Genomic DNA, 15728 nt, shown 5'->3' with positions numbered 1-15728 from the left:
TCACACGTGTAAACACATGCGTAAACACATACTCAAACACACACACTCAGGTGTGGGGGAAGCGGCTTAACAACCAACATCTGACACCCCCCACCCCCAACCCAAGGACATGCAAAGCCTTATCCAATCAGATCATATTATCCTCCGGATTGAAAACTTCACATGAGTGACTGACTCATGTAAGCAGCCACAATCACATTACTTGCATTTGTCTCTCTTTCATCACATAGAAATGCAATAAGTTATTGATAGATGTACTATATTGCACTTATATACTCAGTACTATCTTAAGTAAACAGTAGCTAAGTTTGATTTATCATATCGAGCTTAATAAGGCAAAAGGAAAGTCAATAAGAACTACAGACAGTGTGAGAGGATCCCTAAGAATGCGGGGAGGGGGGCGGGGGGCTGCTGTCCGTGTGGATCTGCACAGGTCAAAGGCCCAAAGGGCACCTTAAATGGGAAGAGGCTTTATGGGATTGGCTTTAGCCCCACACCCGTCTTTCGCAGGGACCCCCCACCATTACCAAAGAGTCACTCTCTGCTGTGCCCCGCCCCCACTCCGTCCCACCCCCCCAGTATACCATTAAGCTGCAGCTGGTGCCTCACAGTTGTTCCTTCGCAGCGTGGCAGACAGCATTGAGTCCGATCGCTAATGTATCCCGGGTGGGTGTTAAATTTGCTTCCTGTAAGCTGTAGGTAAAACGAGCATTTCCAGCCTACACAGTTACTCAGTCACTCCCCCAGCCCAGAGGAAAACATCCCATCCACCAGTGACTCATAGACTCCACCCGAAAGATAAACCGGGTCGCTGCTTTGGAGGGGGCAGAACCGGACGGGGCACCGCCCCTGGACCCCTGTGGCCTGTGGCCCGTAAGATGGCAGCCAGTAACTCGTAGCTCCGCCCATCATGGCACCAAGCTGTGAAATTTGGACCAGGGCACAAACAGAGACATTCACCCCCTCAGACAATCACCTGCTTTTAGGGTGAACAAATCCTCTCCTACTAGACATGGCACGGGACACAGCAAACATGAAATATTACTCAGCCTTAACTTTGGACAGCGGGCTGGACTGACCGTTACCCCCTCGCTTTAAAGGGGGGGGGGGGGGGGGGGGGGGGGACATACAGCGGAGACAAAGAGCACAAAACAGACAGAAGCATCTCTTTAACCTGAACCTGCACCCGCCTTCAGAATGGAATAGACAGTCTAAATTTATGCAACAATAAGTCTAAGACCAGCTTTCACTGCATGGCTCTGAGCTGTGAGGAAGGACCTAGTACCTAGCAAAGGCAGAGCCATCCAAATTTTTTATTTTTTTTTTATCATCTTTTTTTTAATGTCGCCAAGCCCACCCGGTCCTCTGAAGTCCCAAAGTGGCAGTCAAAGGTCAGCAGGGCTGGTTGCCATGGTAACATGTCCAGCCTCAAAGAACGCCCCGTCACCCAATAAGGCGAGAGCACCGTCACTACCCCAGTGCAATTCTGGAAATATCCCCTCCAATCCCCCGTCGCAACTCTGGCCGGAGAGACAAAGGGTGGCTTGTGAAGGTCCGACAATCACAAGCCAACATTTAGATGGGAGACCTCAACTGGGACCAGCTCCAAAGCCCCAGTTTGTTTCGAATAAGCCCTAAGAGGACAAAAAAACAGCCTCTGTATATTATCTCTCCCCTCTTCTGGAGACTTGGCGATCTCCCTGTTCATTCTGAATGGCTATTAAAAACAAGACATTTCAGGCAATTCACTCTCAAGTTACCGGAGAGATACCAACGTCCCCCCTACTGCATTTATACACTCCAACCAAATTATGGGCCATTTGCAAGGTCATGTTTGAATCTGTTGGAAAGTGAGCACTGTATTAAAAGATACTAGCTCATTGTTTATTCCCTGGCATGCCAGTGGTCCTGGTGAGACTGGGTTCTCCCTTAACACGGCTAGCATGCTAACAGCGGCCAGGCTTCTGTTTTTACAACCGCTCTTCCACTGCGACTTGCCCCCCCCTGCTCGCCCAAACCTCCCACCCACGCCCAGTGCCTGAGAAAACAGTTCAGTGGGTCACGGGGGAGGGGTGCCAGAGGAAACTGCTTCCCGTGGAGTCAGGGGTCAACCTGGGAGGCTTCCTCTGACTGGCTCTGCTCTAGATCCCCGTCACCATCCTGGGCAGCGCAAACTGTCATCGCCAGAACAGGAATCGCAACGAAGGTCTTTCTTTGTTTTGACCCGGTTCACATCCAACAAGATGAGCAAGGGTGAAGGGGGGAAATCTAATTGGCTGATGCACTCACATGCACACACGGCGGAAGATATCATTGGCTGACGCACTCAGAGGCACACAGAGGGGATACTCTTACACGCATGTAGAAACAGGAAGGAATCTTTCCACAGAAGTTACTATTTGACATGTCAAACAAGCCAACACCTTCCAACACTTCCAGCAGCCCGTTCCAGGGGTGCTTAATGGCCGTACTGTTGACTTTGTTGATGTGCCGGCTTTTAAAATCAACATTCTGATTGGTGATAGGGCAGTAACCGGACCAGAAGGCATCTTTTCTGCCCCGTGCTGACAGACATAAGGCCCGGCCTACAGATACTCGGCCAAACAAACCCATGGGAAGGTTATCTGTGAGTTCGCCGGCTTCCCATCATGCACACGCTAGGCCTTCCCTTTCATCACCTCCCTATCACTCGAAAGCCCATCCAGCACCGTGGGACTCAGCTTGATGCAAACTACATCCCCCACATCAAACACCCCAACACCACCGTCCCCCCCCCCAACCCCCGTACACAGACACAAACCAAAAAAGGAAATATCATCAATCCTGAGGCGTGGAAGAGCAAGAGGCAAATAGAGGATTTCCTGCCAACCCCTGCGAATTGTCCCTCTGCTCAGGAAAACAGACTTGTGTCCTTGCCAAAGACGCTCCGGGGAGGGAAAATTGCCTGTGGGGAGAGGTTTTCACGGAGAGGGGAGCAGGCACCGGGAAACAGCGTGATCCACATCCTTGGCCATTTCTTCAGAGAACAAACGGTGGTGTAATAGGAACACCACCACAATAAAATCAGTGGGGGGGGGGCTTTTTCACAGATCTGTGGACAACAAAGACACAGAAGTCTAAGCAGGCATGTGTATGGAGGACCGAGCTTCTCTCCTGGGGCCTTGAGGTGACCCCATATTGAAATACTACTCACTGTATTTAAGGTCAGGTTTAAGGGGTAAATATGGGGACACTGTCCACTCAGTTCTCCACTTTTTTTCTGCCCCAAAGGGCCGTCTCTTATCTGCACCCTCTGGGAAGCTCCAAGCATCGCAATAAAAAAACGTATCAGTCACTTCCGGACGGGACAGGGCTACCAGATGGGAAGATACACAGCTTTGACATGAGTCAGCCTCGTCCTTTTAGCGTGACCCTGGGGGACTTCCTTAGATATGGGCTGGTCTCTGCAGGGGGAGGGGGGCTGCTGGAGTCGTCCTCCTGAGGAAGTCAGGGTGGCAGACGAGCGTCTGTAGCTCACCACGTGTGGCCGTCTGTGTGGGGTATGTGTGTGTGTGAGACCTTCACCCCCCAATCACACACACAGCTCCAGCCACAAACACACCATCGCCCTCGCACTCTCCACAACGACCTGATCACCATCAGCCACCGGCCCAAAGTCCCTACACAATGGATATGAGCTACTTAGCAGACACTACTTCTCACTTTGACACAAACAAAACAGCTTCTATCCCCAAGCTGGTCAACTGCTGAAAACTCTGGCCTCTCCCAAGTCTGATATCTGCCCCCAGCTCTTGACTGGACTCACACTCAAACCACCTCATACCCAGCACATTGAATCTCAGATCTCTTATCTATTCATTACACTCACACCCATCTACTCATTCAATTCCAGTCCTCCCACCCAATGAGCTGTTTAGTGATATATTTCTTGTTTTAAGTCTAGATTTTGATCATTCTTTTATAGCTTACATACTCATATTCCACGGTTCTTCAATAGATCTATTTATCACTTCTTTGCACCAATGACCAATGAGGAGCTAAATTGCAATGTTGTAGTTCCATAAACCTGCAATTTCCTTTAAGATTAATAAAGTGTCCGGCTACCCATCCATCCATTGAATCTCAGTGTCTCAGTCAAGATACACTCCGACCTTTCTGAAAGTTACCACGATAGGGCATCAATCTGCGGTTCTCCTCGACCCATCACCAATGCAGGTGCCTTATGAGTTGCTGCCCGGCCCTCATCCTGCCGCCGGCTCCCTGACCCTGTGATGGTATCTGAAGCTCTGGAAGACCCATCCGCGGGCAGAAGGTCAGCACCACCAGCTGGCTACCGATGCCATCACTACAATTAGCCACACGCTTGCTGAAAAGTGGATCTGGTACCAGGATCAAAGCCAGGTCCAGCTGGACGGTCACCTCCCCCAGCAGGTTAACCAGTAAGGTAATGGTGTCTGTAGGTGTTACCCTCAGAGGTCAGGTGGCTGATTCCTGCTTACACAGAGTGAGGGCAGCTCCAGGCCAACACTGCTGCCTCTGAGCTCCTGGGGTGTGCCTTTCATTCGCACCCTCAGCTTTGTGCGTGAAGGTCTCCTCGTGTCTTATTGGGCTTCCTCCATGTGCTCTAATTCCAACCCCAGACCAAAACCACGGTTCGCTGACGGCGTGTGAGAATGCATGCTGGATGGGCTGGCATCCTGCCCAGGGTGCCCCCCAGCTCATGGCCTTTCCTGCACCAGGACACTGTACTGGCTGGATGGATGGATGCTGGCTGCATGGATGGATGCTTCCCAACAGCAGTGCTGCAGGTGAGGCTTGGTAGGCAGTAATAGAGCAGGTATCACTGGAATCCTGTTTTCCTACTGGCTGTGTTCCTCATTGCTCTTCTCTGTTTCTCCATGCTGCCACCCACCCCTCCACCCCCTTCCCATCCCCAGGTAAGGAGAGCAGATTTGATAGTGCGTTACACGGCCTCGTGAGAATATGGAACCCAAGTGAATATCTCATGTATGACCAGATCGAATTCACCGTTCCTCTAAATATTCAATATGTGATTCGTATCAGCCTGGGGGGGCCTCCTCAGGCTGTTCCACAGGGAACTGCAAAGGACTCGTTAAGCCCACAAAAGTGACAATTAGCTCCAGTTCAGCAATGCATCGGAGCACGACTCTCAATGCAACAGGGTAAAACAGCGCCTGTGAGAGGTCATCATACAAAAAAATCAATTAACCGATTGTTGATCGAATTGCCCCCATCCACCTATCACTTACACAACAATGATAAAAGGAAGAGAATAAATAATGAAACATCAGTTTGCTTGTGAAAGGCTTTTAAATGAGTGCAGTAAAGCGCTGTAATGTCTGGCCGGCTGACTGGCCTTGGCGGGCAGAGACTCCTCATGGCATCTGCCGACGTTCCTGTGATAATTACCATGTCGCAGTCCTGTTCGTTATTCCATGCCAAAGCCCAGACAGGAGGTATGCGGGCACGTCCCCTAGTGGTGCCACCGCCACGCCCAGATATGGCATTTAGTGGCCAGTGGAGGCTGGGGGGGCACACTCATGGGCTCTTTGTCCTGCCCCCGCCTGGCAGAAGGTACAGGAGCATCCGAGCCCGGCTCCTCCCCTCCAAACTAGCACTGGTCACTTTAACTATGATCAATCACTATGCTTATTTCAGCCTATTGCAATATTACTTATCGTATACATACACATTTCATCATATACTGTATGTAAGCCTTTGTATTCAGACCAGTTTTGCACTGTCATGCATTTTGCACCTTAAGTACTTCGAACCTTACCCCACCCCACCCCACCCCCCCCCAACACTGTGGTCCTGGGGGGCCATTATCTCATTCCACTGTATACTCATATATGAATGGTTTGACAATAAATCGCACTGGAGTTGACTTGGCACATTTGTTACAGCTCAGGTGGAGTTATGGAACGGCAGAACAGAAATGTACATTAAAATGTCGTAATTCTAAGGAAGATGGACAGCGTGTGAAATTTTTATGTGCTCCTCAAATGAGACTCTGGACTGCTTCCAAAGCCATGCAGTTCAGGCACAGCGTAAGTATCTAAACCCCCCCCCCCGTGTGTGTACGTCTCTGCCATTCCGCTGCAAACTTCCGGATTTTTTCATACCCTTCCTCCAACCTATTTAAGTGTTCACCCTAATGTAGAAGCTGTCAGTCATTAGAGTGATGCTGTCCTGTGTTAAACCCGACCCCAAACTCCACAGTCTGCCGTAATAACGATGGAGTGGAAATGGCTTCCCTAGGAGCGGCTGTGCTCCTCATACGCACACAAAGGGGCTGTGCTCAGTCAAGGAAAACGGGATCTGGAAAGTGCATAACAGCAGCTCGCTTGGCAGGGGGACGTCTGTCACCACCGGCGTCCCGCAGGCAAGCCTCGGCCGCAGAGGGAGAAAGAAGTTTCTAGAAAGGTCGGCTATTCATTCCCATCTTTTCCTGTGCCTCTATCAAATAGGCAGGACAGCGGTTAAGTCTGCAGCCAGACGCGGCTGCCAGTCAGAGGGAAGCGCAGGTGGCAGGAAGGCAGAGAGAGAGAGGTGGGGTGGCACACACACTGACGGTCCTCCGTCCTGCTTCATTCCGTTGCCATGGGGACACCCGCACTCCCCCACAAAGCTGTCCAGATCCCTGCCAGCTCCCGCTGCAGTAACCTATCCCAGGCTGCAAGATGGATGGCAGCTTTTGCAGAGCACATCTGTTGTTACCCTGCACCCTCCCAAAATCCTCAATCAGTACCTGCCCACACTGCTTCCAAAATAACAAGCACTCTACCAATTTGGCCAGTCCTCCATGAATTAACGGCCCATTCCCAGTGACCACCTTCCCAGAAACGCGGAGACTAATAACAGAACAGGAGCCTTCGTGCTGGTATCTCAGCACCAAGCAGCTGAACATCTCAAATTATGGCACCTCCAGGTCAACACAATCCAGAGCTTAGCATATTTCACAAAATTCGAGTGAAACAACACACGAAAAATAAAACTTATTTCTAAAAAAAGTAAGTAAAACCCACAGTTACAGCTACACTAGGTATGTGCACCACTGGTTTATATAGAAGCATCAGACCGGCACGTTATGTGATGTGATATGATGTGATATGATACGATGCGAGCTCACCCAGCATGCCCACGGACCACCCAAACCCAGCCAGCACACAGCGCTCTCCACATCATCACGTGTGCCACAACCTCCCCATGGGGCAAAGCACCAGCTAGGAATTTAAGTAGCAGTTACTGGTAATGCCATCCTCCATTGCTAACAACAACTGTATTGGGGGGTCCTTAAGGGATTGGTTAGCCTACACAGGGCAAGGGAAGGGGATTGGCTCAGCATACAGTCACGTGACCCTGATCATCATGCGATCACCAATGACTGAAATGCTGACAAGTAACCCAGGACATCAGGTGAGGTGGGATCCATTTATTTATTCAGCAAACCCTTGTATCTTGAGTTTGCTCAAGGGCCTAATGGTGACACACCTGTGCCGACCTTGGGATTTGAATCAATGACCTTCCGATCAAAGCGTCCTAACCAGCCGAGTCACAAAGAGCCCCCACATTAACCTAAGGAACAGGTACAACAGGCAGACACCACCATATAGACAAGAGCCGAAGCCCAGGCGGCCTTGCGTAGCCGTCAGCGTCCTCCGTCTTCGGCCTTGTTGTGAGGCTGCCACTCGATGCGCTGACCCCAGCAGAGCACACACTCCTGCAGGGTCAGAGCCCTGCACATTTTTGGGTTTCCCATTATTTAACACACGTAATTACCACACAGCTCTTGAGCTGAATCATTTGTGGAGGAACAGGGAAGGAACTAAGCTACACAAGGTTCCGGCCCCCCAGGACTGGAGTTTGACTCCCCTACTGTGAAGGCTTGTCTCTGATGCAACTCCCCGTGCAAGACGGTTACTCATCAGCGGCCTCACAAATCCACCTCCAGCCCTCACTTTCTGCCCCTCTCGCATCCCATGCTCCTTTTCGGTCTGACCCCTGCCTATTGCTCTGGACTAACCTACTCAGAAAAGCTGAATCCCCGCATAGCAGAAGCAGCCAATACTTAAGCCGTGCCTGCGCACCGCCCACCACCCCCCACACAAAGAGAAGCAGAAGCTAGCCGCAAGCCACGCCATAGCTCATCAGCATCCCACAGGTCCTGGTTCAGTTTCCATTCCAGGCTAGGACGCTCAAGGTCAGGCTACCTCCGGCTCGGCAGCGATACAGCCAACAGACCCCTCCCTGCACATGCACGCTCCACCACCTCACCTCGGGGGAGATAGAAAAGCACACACCCACCACCAGCAAACTGCCAGGCGGCAGATGCTAATGCTAATCCTAACAGCACCGGCCGCAGATGCTGATGCTAACTGCACCTTCCGAAATCCCGTGTGCTCTGCTTAAGACTACAAATTGCGTGTTTTGCTCATGTCTAGTAAGCCGGTCACTTCTTGGCAGTTACGTGACCCCATAGCCTTTGATACTGTTACCACCAATTACATTATAGCAGAGTGCTGCACAGCTCCAGACTCCCATGTGCAAAGCTGACCTTCCCTGACCACCAGCTGGCCGAAGCTTCCAGAGGAGCCTGTCAGTACAGACCGGGGATGTAGGATTAACCGGATGTAACCTTTTGAATGCCAGAAAGACAACCCCCCCGGCACCAAATCACAGGTGGGCGGTCCTCAGTCTATCCACAGCTAATCACAGCTGCAGCTTCACACTCTCCGGGTCTGAAATGTAGAAGTAAATCCAGGATATACTCTTAAAGAATACAGCCACACCATGGTGAGAGCAGGCACCCTCACACCAAACAGCGCCAGAGGGCACACACACCTCAACACTACATGTCACAAACATACACACGCCCACCGTCTATAAGACGAAAGGTATGAAACACAATAAAAGGGCGGTCTGCTGCTCCTGAAAGTGGCCAAACAGGGGTAGGGGTCAGCGGTCAGAGGTCAGGGTCAGACTAACAGACAGAGATGCCCCCTTTGTCTCTGTCCCGGAGCACGTGTTCCTCCCTTTGTCGCAGATCCATTTGGCTACTTCTCAGCAATCTGTGGCACCTCCTTCCTCCCTGCACGATCTGGCTTAGGCGAGGCACCAAGCCCGGCCTGGTAATCCGTTTAATCGCCAGCTAACCTGGGCTGCAGCCATATATGACACAGGAGGGCCTCTTCCTCCATACCTCCACCTACCAGCCAGAGGGGAATAAGGCTCCGCTACGCCCTTCCCGACACAGGCTCTGACACTGGGCTGGAATGAAGCCCTTAGGCGGCCACCGTCATTGGTTACAGCTCATCCATCTGCTCCTCCAATCACACGTCAGTAAAAATGAGGTGGTGGCAGGTAAGCTCTGCTTTCCGGCCAGGAGTGTGATTCTCCATGTTCCACTGAGAACCTGGCATAGAAACCTACAGAGATTTTAAGGGGAGCTAGTGAAGCTTTATTCGCCATTTGTACATTAGAATGTGTTACTTTGCACATATCCAACCTTGGTCTCCTTTTTAAGACACTCAAGCATACGGAATTGAGACAGAAGCTCAGGCTCAGCAGCCCTGGGTCTTCAGGAGGCTAAGGGCCTTGCTCAAGGGCCAACGGGAGATGCCCTGTTGACCACAGGATTCAAACTAGCAAGACCTTCTAATGACAGAGGCTTAACCCACTGGGCCACACACCACCCAGCAGGGAGCAGTGTCACAAGCATGGGCCATGCAACAGTGAGTGCTTATCGCAAGAAGAATACTGGCTCTGTGGATGCTCGGCCATTTGAATAATACAGAGAGCGTGTCGCATGGGATGCGGGGGGGGGGGGGGGGGGGGTTTGAACACCATATGCAAAACAGAAGCGCTTAACCAGCTCCGTCATTCCTGCTGTTCTGGGAATCTGAGAGGCCAGAACTGTCAGTGTCAGGCTCTGCGAAGGGCAACGTCCTCTACACTTACTCACCCGTCCTCCTCCAATTCTTCAAGGTTATGGTCTCCACATCCATGCCACTTAGGAGCACATTAGGTCAAAGGAGAAGCTAACACACAACCTAAATGGCCAGCTTACAACATCCCATAACAGGCTATACACACACACACACACACACACACACACACACACACACACACACACACACACACACACACACACACACACAAGTGGCCAAACAAAATACATGACTGTGGGGACATTTGGTCCCCAGAATGTAATATATACATAACCCACAAACACAGGCCTACACATTTACGTAGCAGATACTCTTATGCAAAGCAGAGTGCATCCAGTCATGCTTGCTGAACCTAAGATAACTCTAATACTTTTATTCATTTATGTATTTATTTAGCAGACATACTTTTTTTTTGAGAAAGCAGGGTCAGTCGCTCCCTAAAGCAATTGGGGGTTAAGAGCCTCGCTGAAGGGCACAAAGGTCACATGACTCGGAGGAGCCTGGGATTTGAACCAGCAGCCTTCTGATCACAGGCACAGCATCGTAACCCGCTGAGCCACAGACTACTGTCCCCTAAAGGGGTATGTGTGAGGGTCTGCCTGTACCCTTAAGCAGGAGGATCTGAAAAGAGCACAGCTGTGACCCCCCATCCACCCACCCGCACCCCCAAGCACGCACACGGCGACCTTACACCCCACGCTAATAATTAATAAATGCTCCTCTTTGTTGGGGCCCTCTGAGGGCCTATGTTTATTTTCTATGGCGGCCCTTTAGCACCGAGGGAGAATAAGAAACACTTCCTGTTCCACGCCCCCTTTCACGTCCCAAATTTACCCCCCCCCTTCTCTCCAGTACAACCAGTCTTTCTTTCACTACAAAAAAAAAAAAAAAAACAGGATTCACAGATAGGAAGTGATGCGAAGGGTCTCTCAAGCCCCCGCTTGGAATGTGGGCTCAACAGCAAGGGGTATCTGCAATGACGTGGTGAGGGGGGGGGGTGCTTTAACAGCCCCCAGTAGGGCTTCCTGGTACTACAGCGTAGCTGTAGTATTGGCAACATTTGTTTGGTAAATCAGTGATGCAGAAAACTTTGGGAATGCGAAGTTCCTTTACAGTAAAGACTGCCAATCATATTCTTCGAACTGTATGAATGACACGGCAGTATTGAGCATCTTAAGTGCTGGGCATTTTGTAGAAGTAAAAATAAAAAAAAAAACAATGACAGCGAAAGTACTGGAAAAAATATCTCTGGATGTTAGCGTCTCGCTTCAATGTGGCATGACGGCTGGCTGCGATCAGCCACCCCTTTGTGTGTCAGCGATTTAGCGCACGTGGAACCGTTAGCGCAGAATGTGACAGTTCGGGCGGCGGTAGCAGGGCCCCTTCCTGTCACAACGGTTTCCGAGACACGACGTCACACTGCAAGGACAGGAAGCTTCATGCGGCCTATGGGGGCCCAACAGGAAGCAATCAACTGCAGGCAGAAGGTCTGCAGCTCCATTATAGAGTGAAACTCCCCATTAATAACAAAGAGCTTCAAACGACTCCCCCCCAATCCATGTTATAATGGTACGGCCCATTTATGGCCTCCAAAAAAATTGAAAATGAAAGTCAATCAGGGGCTTATGACACACACCTGGGGCACCAGCATCTCCAAGCAGCGTTTGTTAGGAATCAGCTTAACACTTCACTTAGACAAATAGTTCGATACTTTTTCCCCAAGAAATGAAACTAAGACTCAAACGGATCATAGAAAATTCATCTATATTACAATGTTTAAGTGACAAAATGTGCCAAAGAACATGAGTGAACACAGAAGGGCTTTTGGTTTCGTCACAGACACAAGCGTTCAGCACTATGTCCTGCCAGAAAATCTCACGCAGATATAAATACCTTCCAGAAGCATCACCTGTGATTGGAAAGGTTACACTTAAAATACATGTTTTTTTTAGATTGTCGGCCATATGCGTTGCGACTGTATGAAGCGCATCCACTCAGTTCACCTCTGGTTAAGACTAACTGCATAATGGGTGATATTTTTTTGAAGATCACAAAGATTCTTGGCAAAGCACTCCCAAAAATATAAGAAACAACCTGATCTCTGTCATGACAAACTCCTCAGGGTGACTGTGCTCATGGGGTCTGAAACAGAGGCACCGTTACATGCGTGAAATCCCCAATCACGGCTCCCAAACAGGAACGGTCACTACCAACCAACAACACTATCCTTTGTATCTATTTACCAGTCCTTCTCCAATAATACGCCTCTGTAGTAAATGGCCGCTGTTCTGTCTGGGAAACAGGATAGGTGAGGGTGTGAGAGCATCACGGGAGACAGTCCAGGTCCTGCCTCCTGCCTGACTTGGCGGCTTGGCTAGCCGTCGTTCAGATCACACCGACCGACCAACCAGGAAACACGAGGGGGGTAAGCCCAAAGAGAAGGGCGGGAACCGCGTCGGGTGGGAGAGCTGGGTGGGAACCACAGCCATCTCTACAGCACAGGAAACAAATACCGCAATCAGGCGGCATGCGACACGCAGTAGGTCCTGGGTTCGCGCTCTTGAATAGTTTACGGACAGCGCAAAGATAAAGGACGGTCATGGTTCGAGGGTTAAACGCAGTGGAAAAAACAGGAAACGGACCCGAAATTTATGAGTACGGATCAGGGATATTCAGGCTTTTATGACTGTCATCATCCCCAAACAAAACCCCTGTTGGAAAAATGCAAATAAGTCAGCTGCAAATCAATTACTAAAATCTGAAAGCAATTACTACTCTTATACATGGAGTTCCCATAAAGATCAGCATCGCTGAAAAACAGGGCTGGTTTGCTATAGCTTGCAATAATTACTCCATCTGGTTGTTTTCAGAGCATTATATCCTGTCACTAATTGAGCTCTCAAGGTTATTCAGCTGGAGATAACTAAAGACGGAGGAAGTCAAGGGAGGGGTCCTGACAATCACTCACATCACAGTTAAACAGTCTGGCCTCCACACTTCGCACAAGAAGATACACTAGGGGAGGCCACTTTCCCTTATGCTGGTTAAAAAACGAGCATTGGCGCCACGAGGAGTGGCCGTCCCAAAAACATCTCCCCTTCAGCATCTGCCTCTTTGCTGCATTAGGGAGCCAAATACGGATCCGGGTGCAACAACGTGCTTTAGCCTCGGGGAAAACAGAGTAATTTACATGTGACGGTATAACTGCAGACATGACTGCGATCACACCTTAAACCTTCCAAAAAACAAGCTTGCTTTCAGTGAAGTATTTTATATCGGCTGTAATGCAATAAGCAGACTGCCGCAACGCAGCAGGGTTAAATCTGCAAGTAAGGTCATGATCAGGAAACTCAAAAAAAACGTACGCAGTAAAACGATCACATGCAATCACGGACACTATGACAGTTTAGGTCTCCCTCGAACGGACATGTTAAGGATAACGATCAGTGTTAATCACTGGTCTTCCCAGGAGGCGATCCGTGCGTCTGCACGTCTAACAAAGAGTCCGATGGGCGACCCAGTGCTTTCCTCTTTGTTACTGCAACTACCGCTATTTAGTGACACTGGCTCCGGAGTGCGCAATTATGAAGAAAGAGAAGTGAAAACGCTCGCAGCATAAAAATAAAGAAGTACTGGCGTGGCAATCAAGGCACAGGGCACGCACAAAACACACCCTCTGATCTGCCCTGAATGTTAAGTTAGTATGAGAAGGGTGTCCGCCGCACCTGTGCCGCAGAAAACAGACAATTAATAAACGGAGTTGGACCAGAGGCGTAGATATGGCCATTTACTGTGACTTCAAGGAAGCAACTTGCTTTCCAGTCTATCAATACACAAATATCAATATAAATATAAACTGTCATTAAATATACCTCCTGTGTTGGTAATATAACCTGCTATGCTTACTTGTATTAATAGCAATAGCGCTTATAAAAGACAACCATGTTACTTTGTTATAAGAAGGAACGAAACAGGAAACAAGCTGTATCCAGGCGTCAGACACACTGTGCAAAGACAGAAACAATCCTTTTACGTACCCTCCCCGCTAACAGTGAATATTAAGAGATATTATAATATTTGGAGGAGGCTTACCTTAAAGAGACCTTGACACAACAGTCGTTTAGTGCAGCCATTGTGCCTCCGATCACGCCTTACCTTTTGCCTATATTAACTACGTTTGCTAAGCCCCTCGAAAACAGGGGACTGAGAAGTGGCACATAACAAAAGCACAGCAATCAATTGGCGATCAGGTTAAAGCATAAGCGATCCCTGCAGCTCGGCATCTCTGGATACCTTCGCCCCGATCCCACATCACGCATAGCTGCTGTCATTATAAAATCGCACGCCGTTTCAAATCAAAACGGCGCCCCGCGATACTACTGCTTTCTTTCTGCACTGCTGCTACATCCTGTCATACGTGTGCGCGATGTTCCGGCATTCATCTAAACCCACACAGACCAGCGGCTTTTTTTTACCCACATTGCCTGTTCTAGAGACCTGAAAAGTGAAGGGACGAGTAAATCCCCACTTGATTGATGGGCGTCTGGGCCATACAGAGTCAAAAGACCCGCCCCTTTCCGCGTAATTGGCCAATTAGAGCAGAAGAGGTCGTACTGTAGGTGTATGGAGAAACGCTTAGGGATGATACCTCGCTGGAGGGGTGCGAGAAGCTGGCAGCGACGTCTGAAAGGCATCGTGCGGCCATAACAGGCGTGCAGGGGGCCAAAGGGCGACCATTTAGCAACGAAGGGTCGAAGGGTGCATAATACCAGGGGAGTTTCGCTGCTGTGCTGAGCGAGTCATTTTAATGCAAATGAAAGTTGTGCCTGATTTATTGCGTCTTAGATTCTGTTAACCGTACTCTGTCAACTATAAATCATTGAATGATGTGTGAACGTTACAGTAAAACCAGAATTATATGAAAATAGTTAAATATTACGGAGTCTTAAGTTTTAAGACCAACGTCTTGATTAAAGGTTATTAACTTATTTCAATAAACGTGGTCCTTTTTAATGCGCTATGATCTTATATATTGAAATGTTATACAGTGACAGCCTTTGAAGTTAACTGAAATAAAGGCCTTTACTAGACAGACGAGTGTCTTAATATAGATGCTGAAAAGTGTGTGTTCACTCTAATTAATAAAATGCGTTACTTTTTAGGGCCTGAACAGCAGTTTGTGACAATAAGCAAGGAGCCGCCACTGTCAGCCGTTGTTCTCCAGATCCTGGGTCGCTTTCTGATGCCGGTGTCTGTGTTGCGCACAGCGTGTGAGGACTTGACACGCACGCAGGCCGGTCTGCAGGTTCCTTAGGCACCACGGGCGGTGTCCTCCGCCTTTAACGGAAGCTGTTCAGCTCGCTGTGAGGCGTCCATGCGCATCCCCGCCACCATTCCCGTGCATAATCAAATACAGAAGATTACCTTCATGGTTATCTAAGTACAACCTGCGAAAAGAGGCGCCACGCCAGTTTTACACTGAAACTTAGGAGTCGCAGATTGGAACATTATTATTTTGCTGGTTGTGTAAACTCCTGTGTTCAACCCCCTGCTTCGTACTGTCCTGTGTTTTGCAATTTAAGTTCTGTCCCTGTCAGTGCTGTTGTATGTTGCTTCCTGATCCTGGGAGAACATTATTTCATGACACTGTATACCTGTATGTGGACCATGGGTGTCACCGCCATTAAATCTGAGAGGGACCTGTCCCCCTCACATTTCATAAGTATTCGTTTGGACCCCCCCACATTTAACATAATA

The 15728-nt window shown here is 49.4% G+C and overlaps 1 protein-coding gene across 6 annotated transcripts in view; it reads right to left on the bottom strand.

The window, feature by feature from the left end:
- The window catches only part of kif21b (kinesin family member 21B), a 47574-nt gene extending 33079 nt beyond the window's left edge, over positions 1–14495 (bottom strand). For all 6 annotated transcript variants that reach the window (XM_049023740.1, XM_049023745.1, XM_049023744.1 and 3 more), the window contains exon 1: positions 14064–14495. In XM_049023740.1, coding sequence (XP_048879697.1) covers positions 14064–14104 — 41 coding nt within the window. In that variant the 5' untranslated portion in view covers positions 14105–14495. The remainder of the gene's footprint in view (positions 1–14063) is intronic.
- Positions 14496–15728: the final 1233 nt, after the last annotated feature.

The sequence above is a fragment of the Brienomyrus brachyistius genome, chromosome 8 (genome assembly GCF_023856365.1).
Source record: "Brienomyrus brachyistius isolate T26 chromosome 8, BBRACH_0.4, whole genome shotgun sequence".
Taxonomy (NCBI): domain Eukaryota; kingdom Metazoa; phylum Chordata; class Actinopteri; order Osteoglossiformes; family Mormyridae; genus Brienomyrus; species Brienomyrus brachyistius.
Note: the sequence above shows the minus strand (reverse complement) of the source record. Positions and strands in the feature narration are given on the sequence as shown.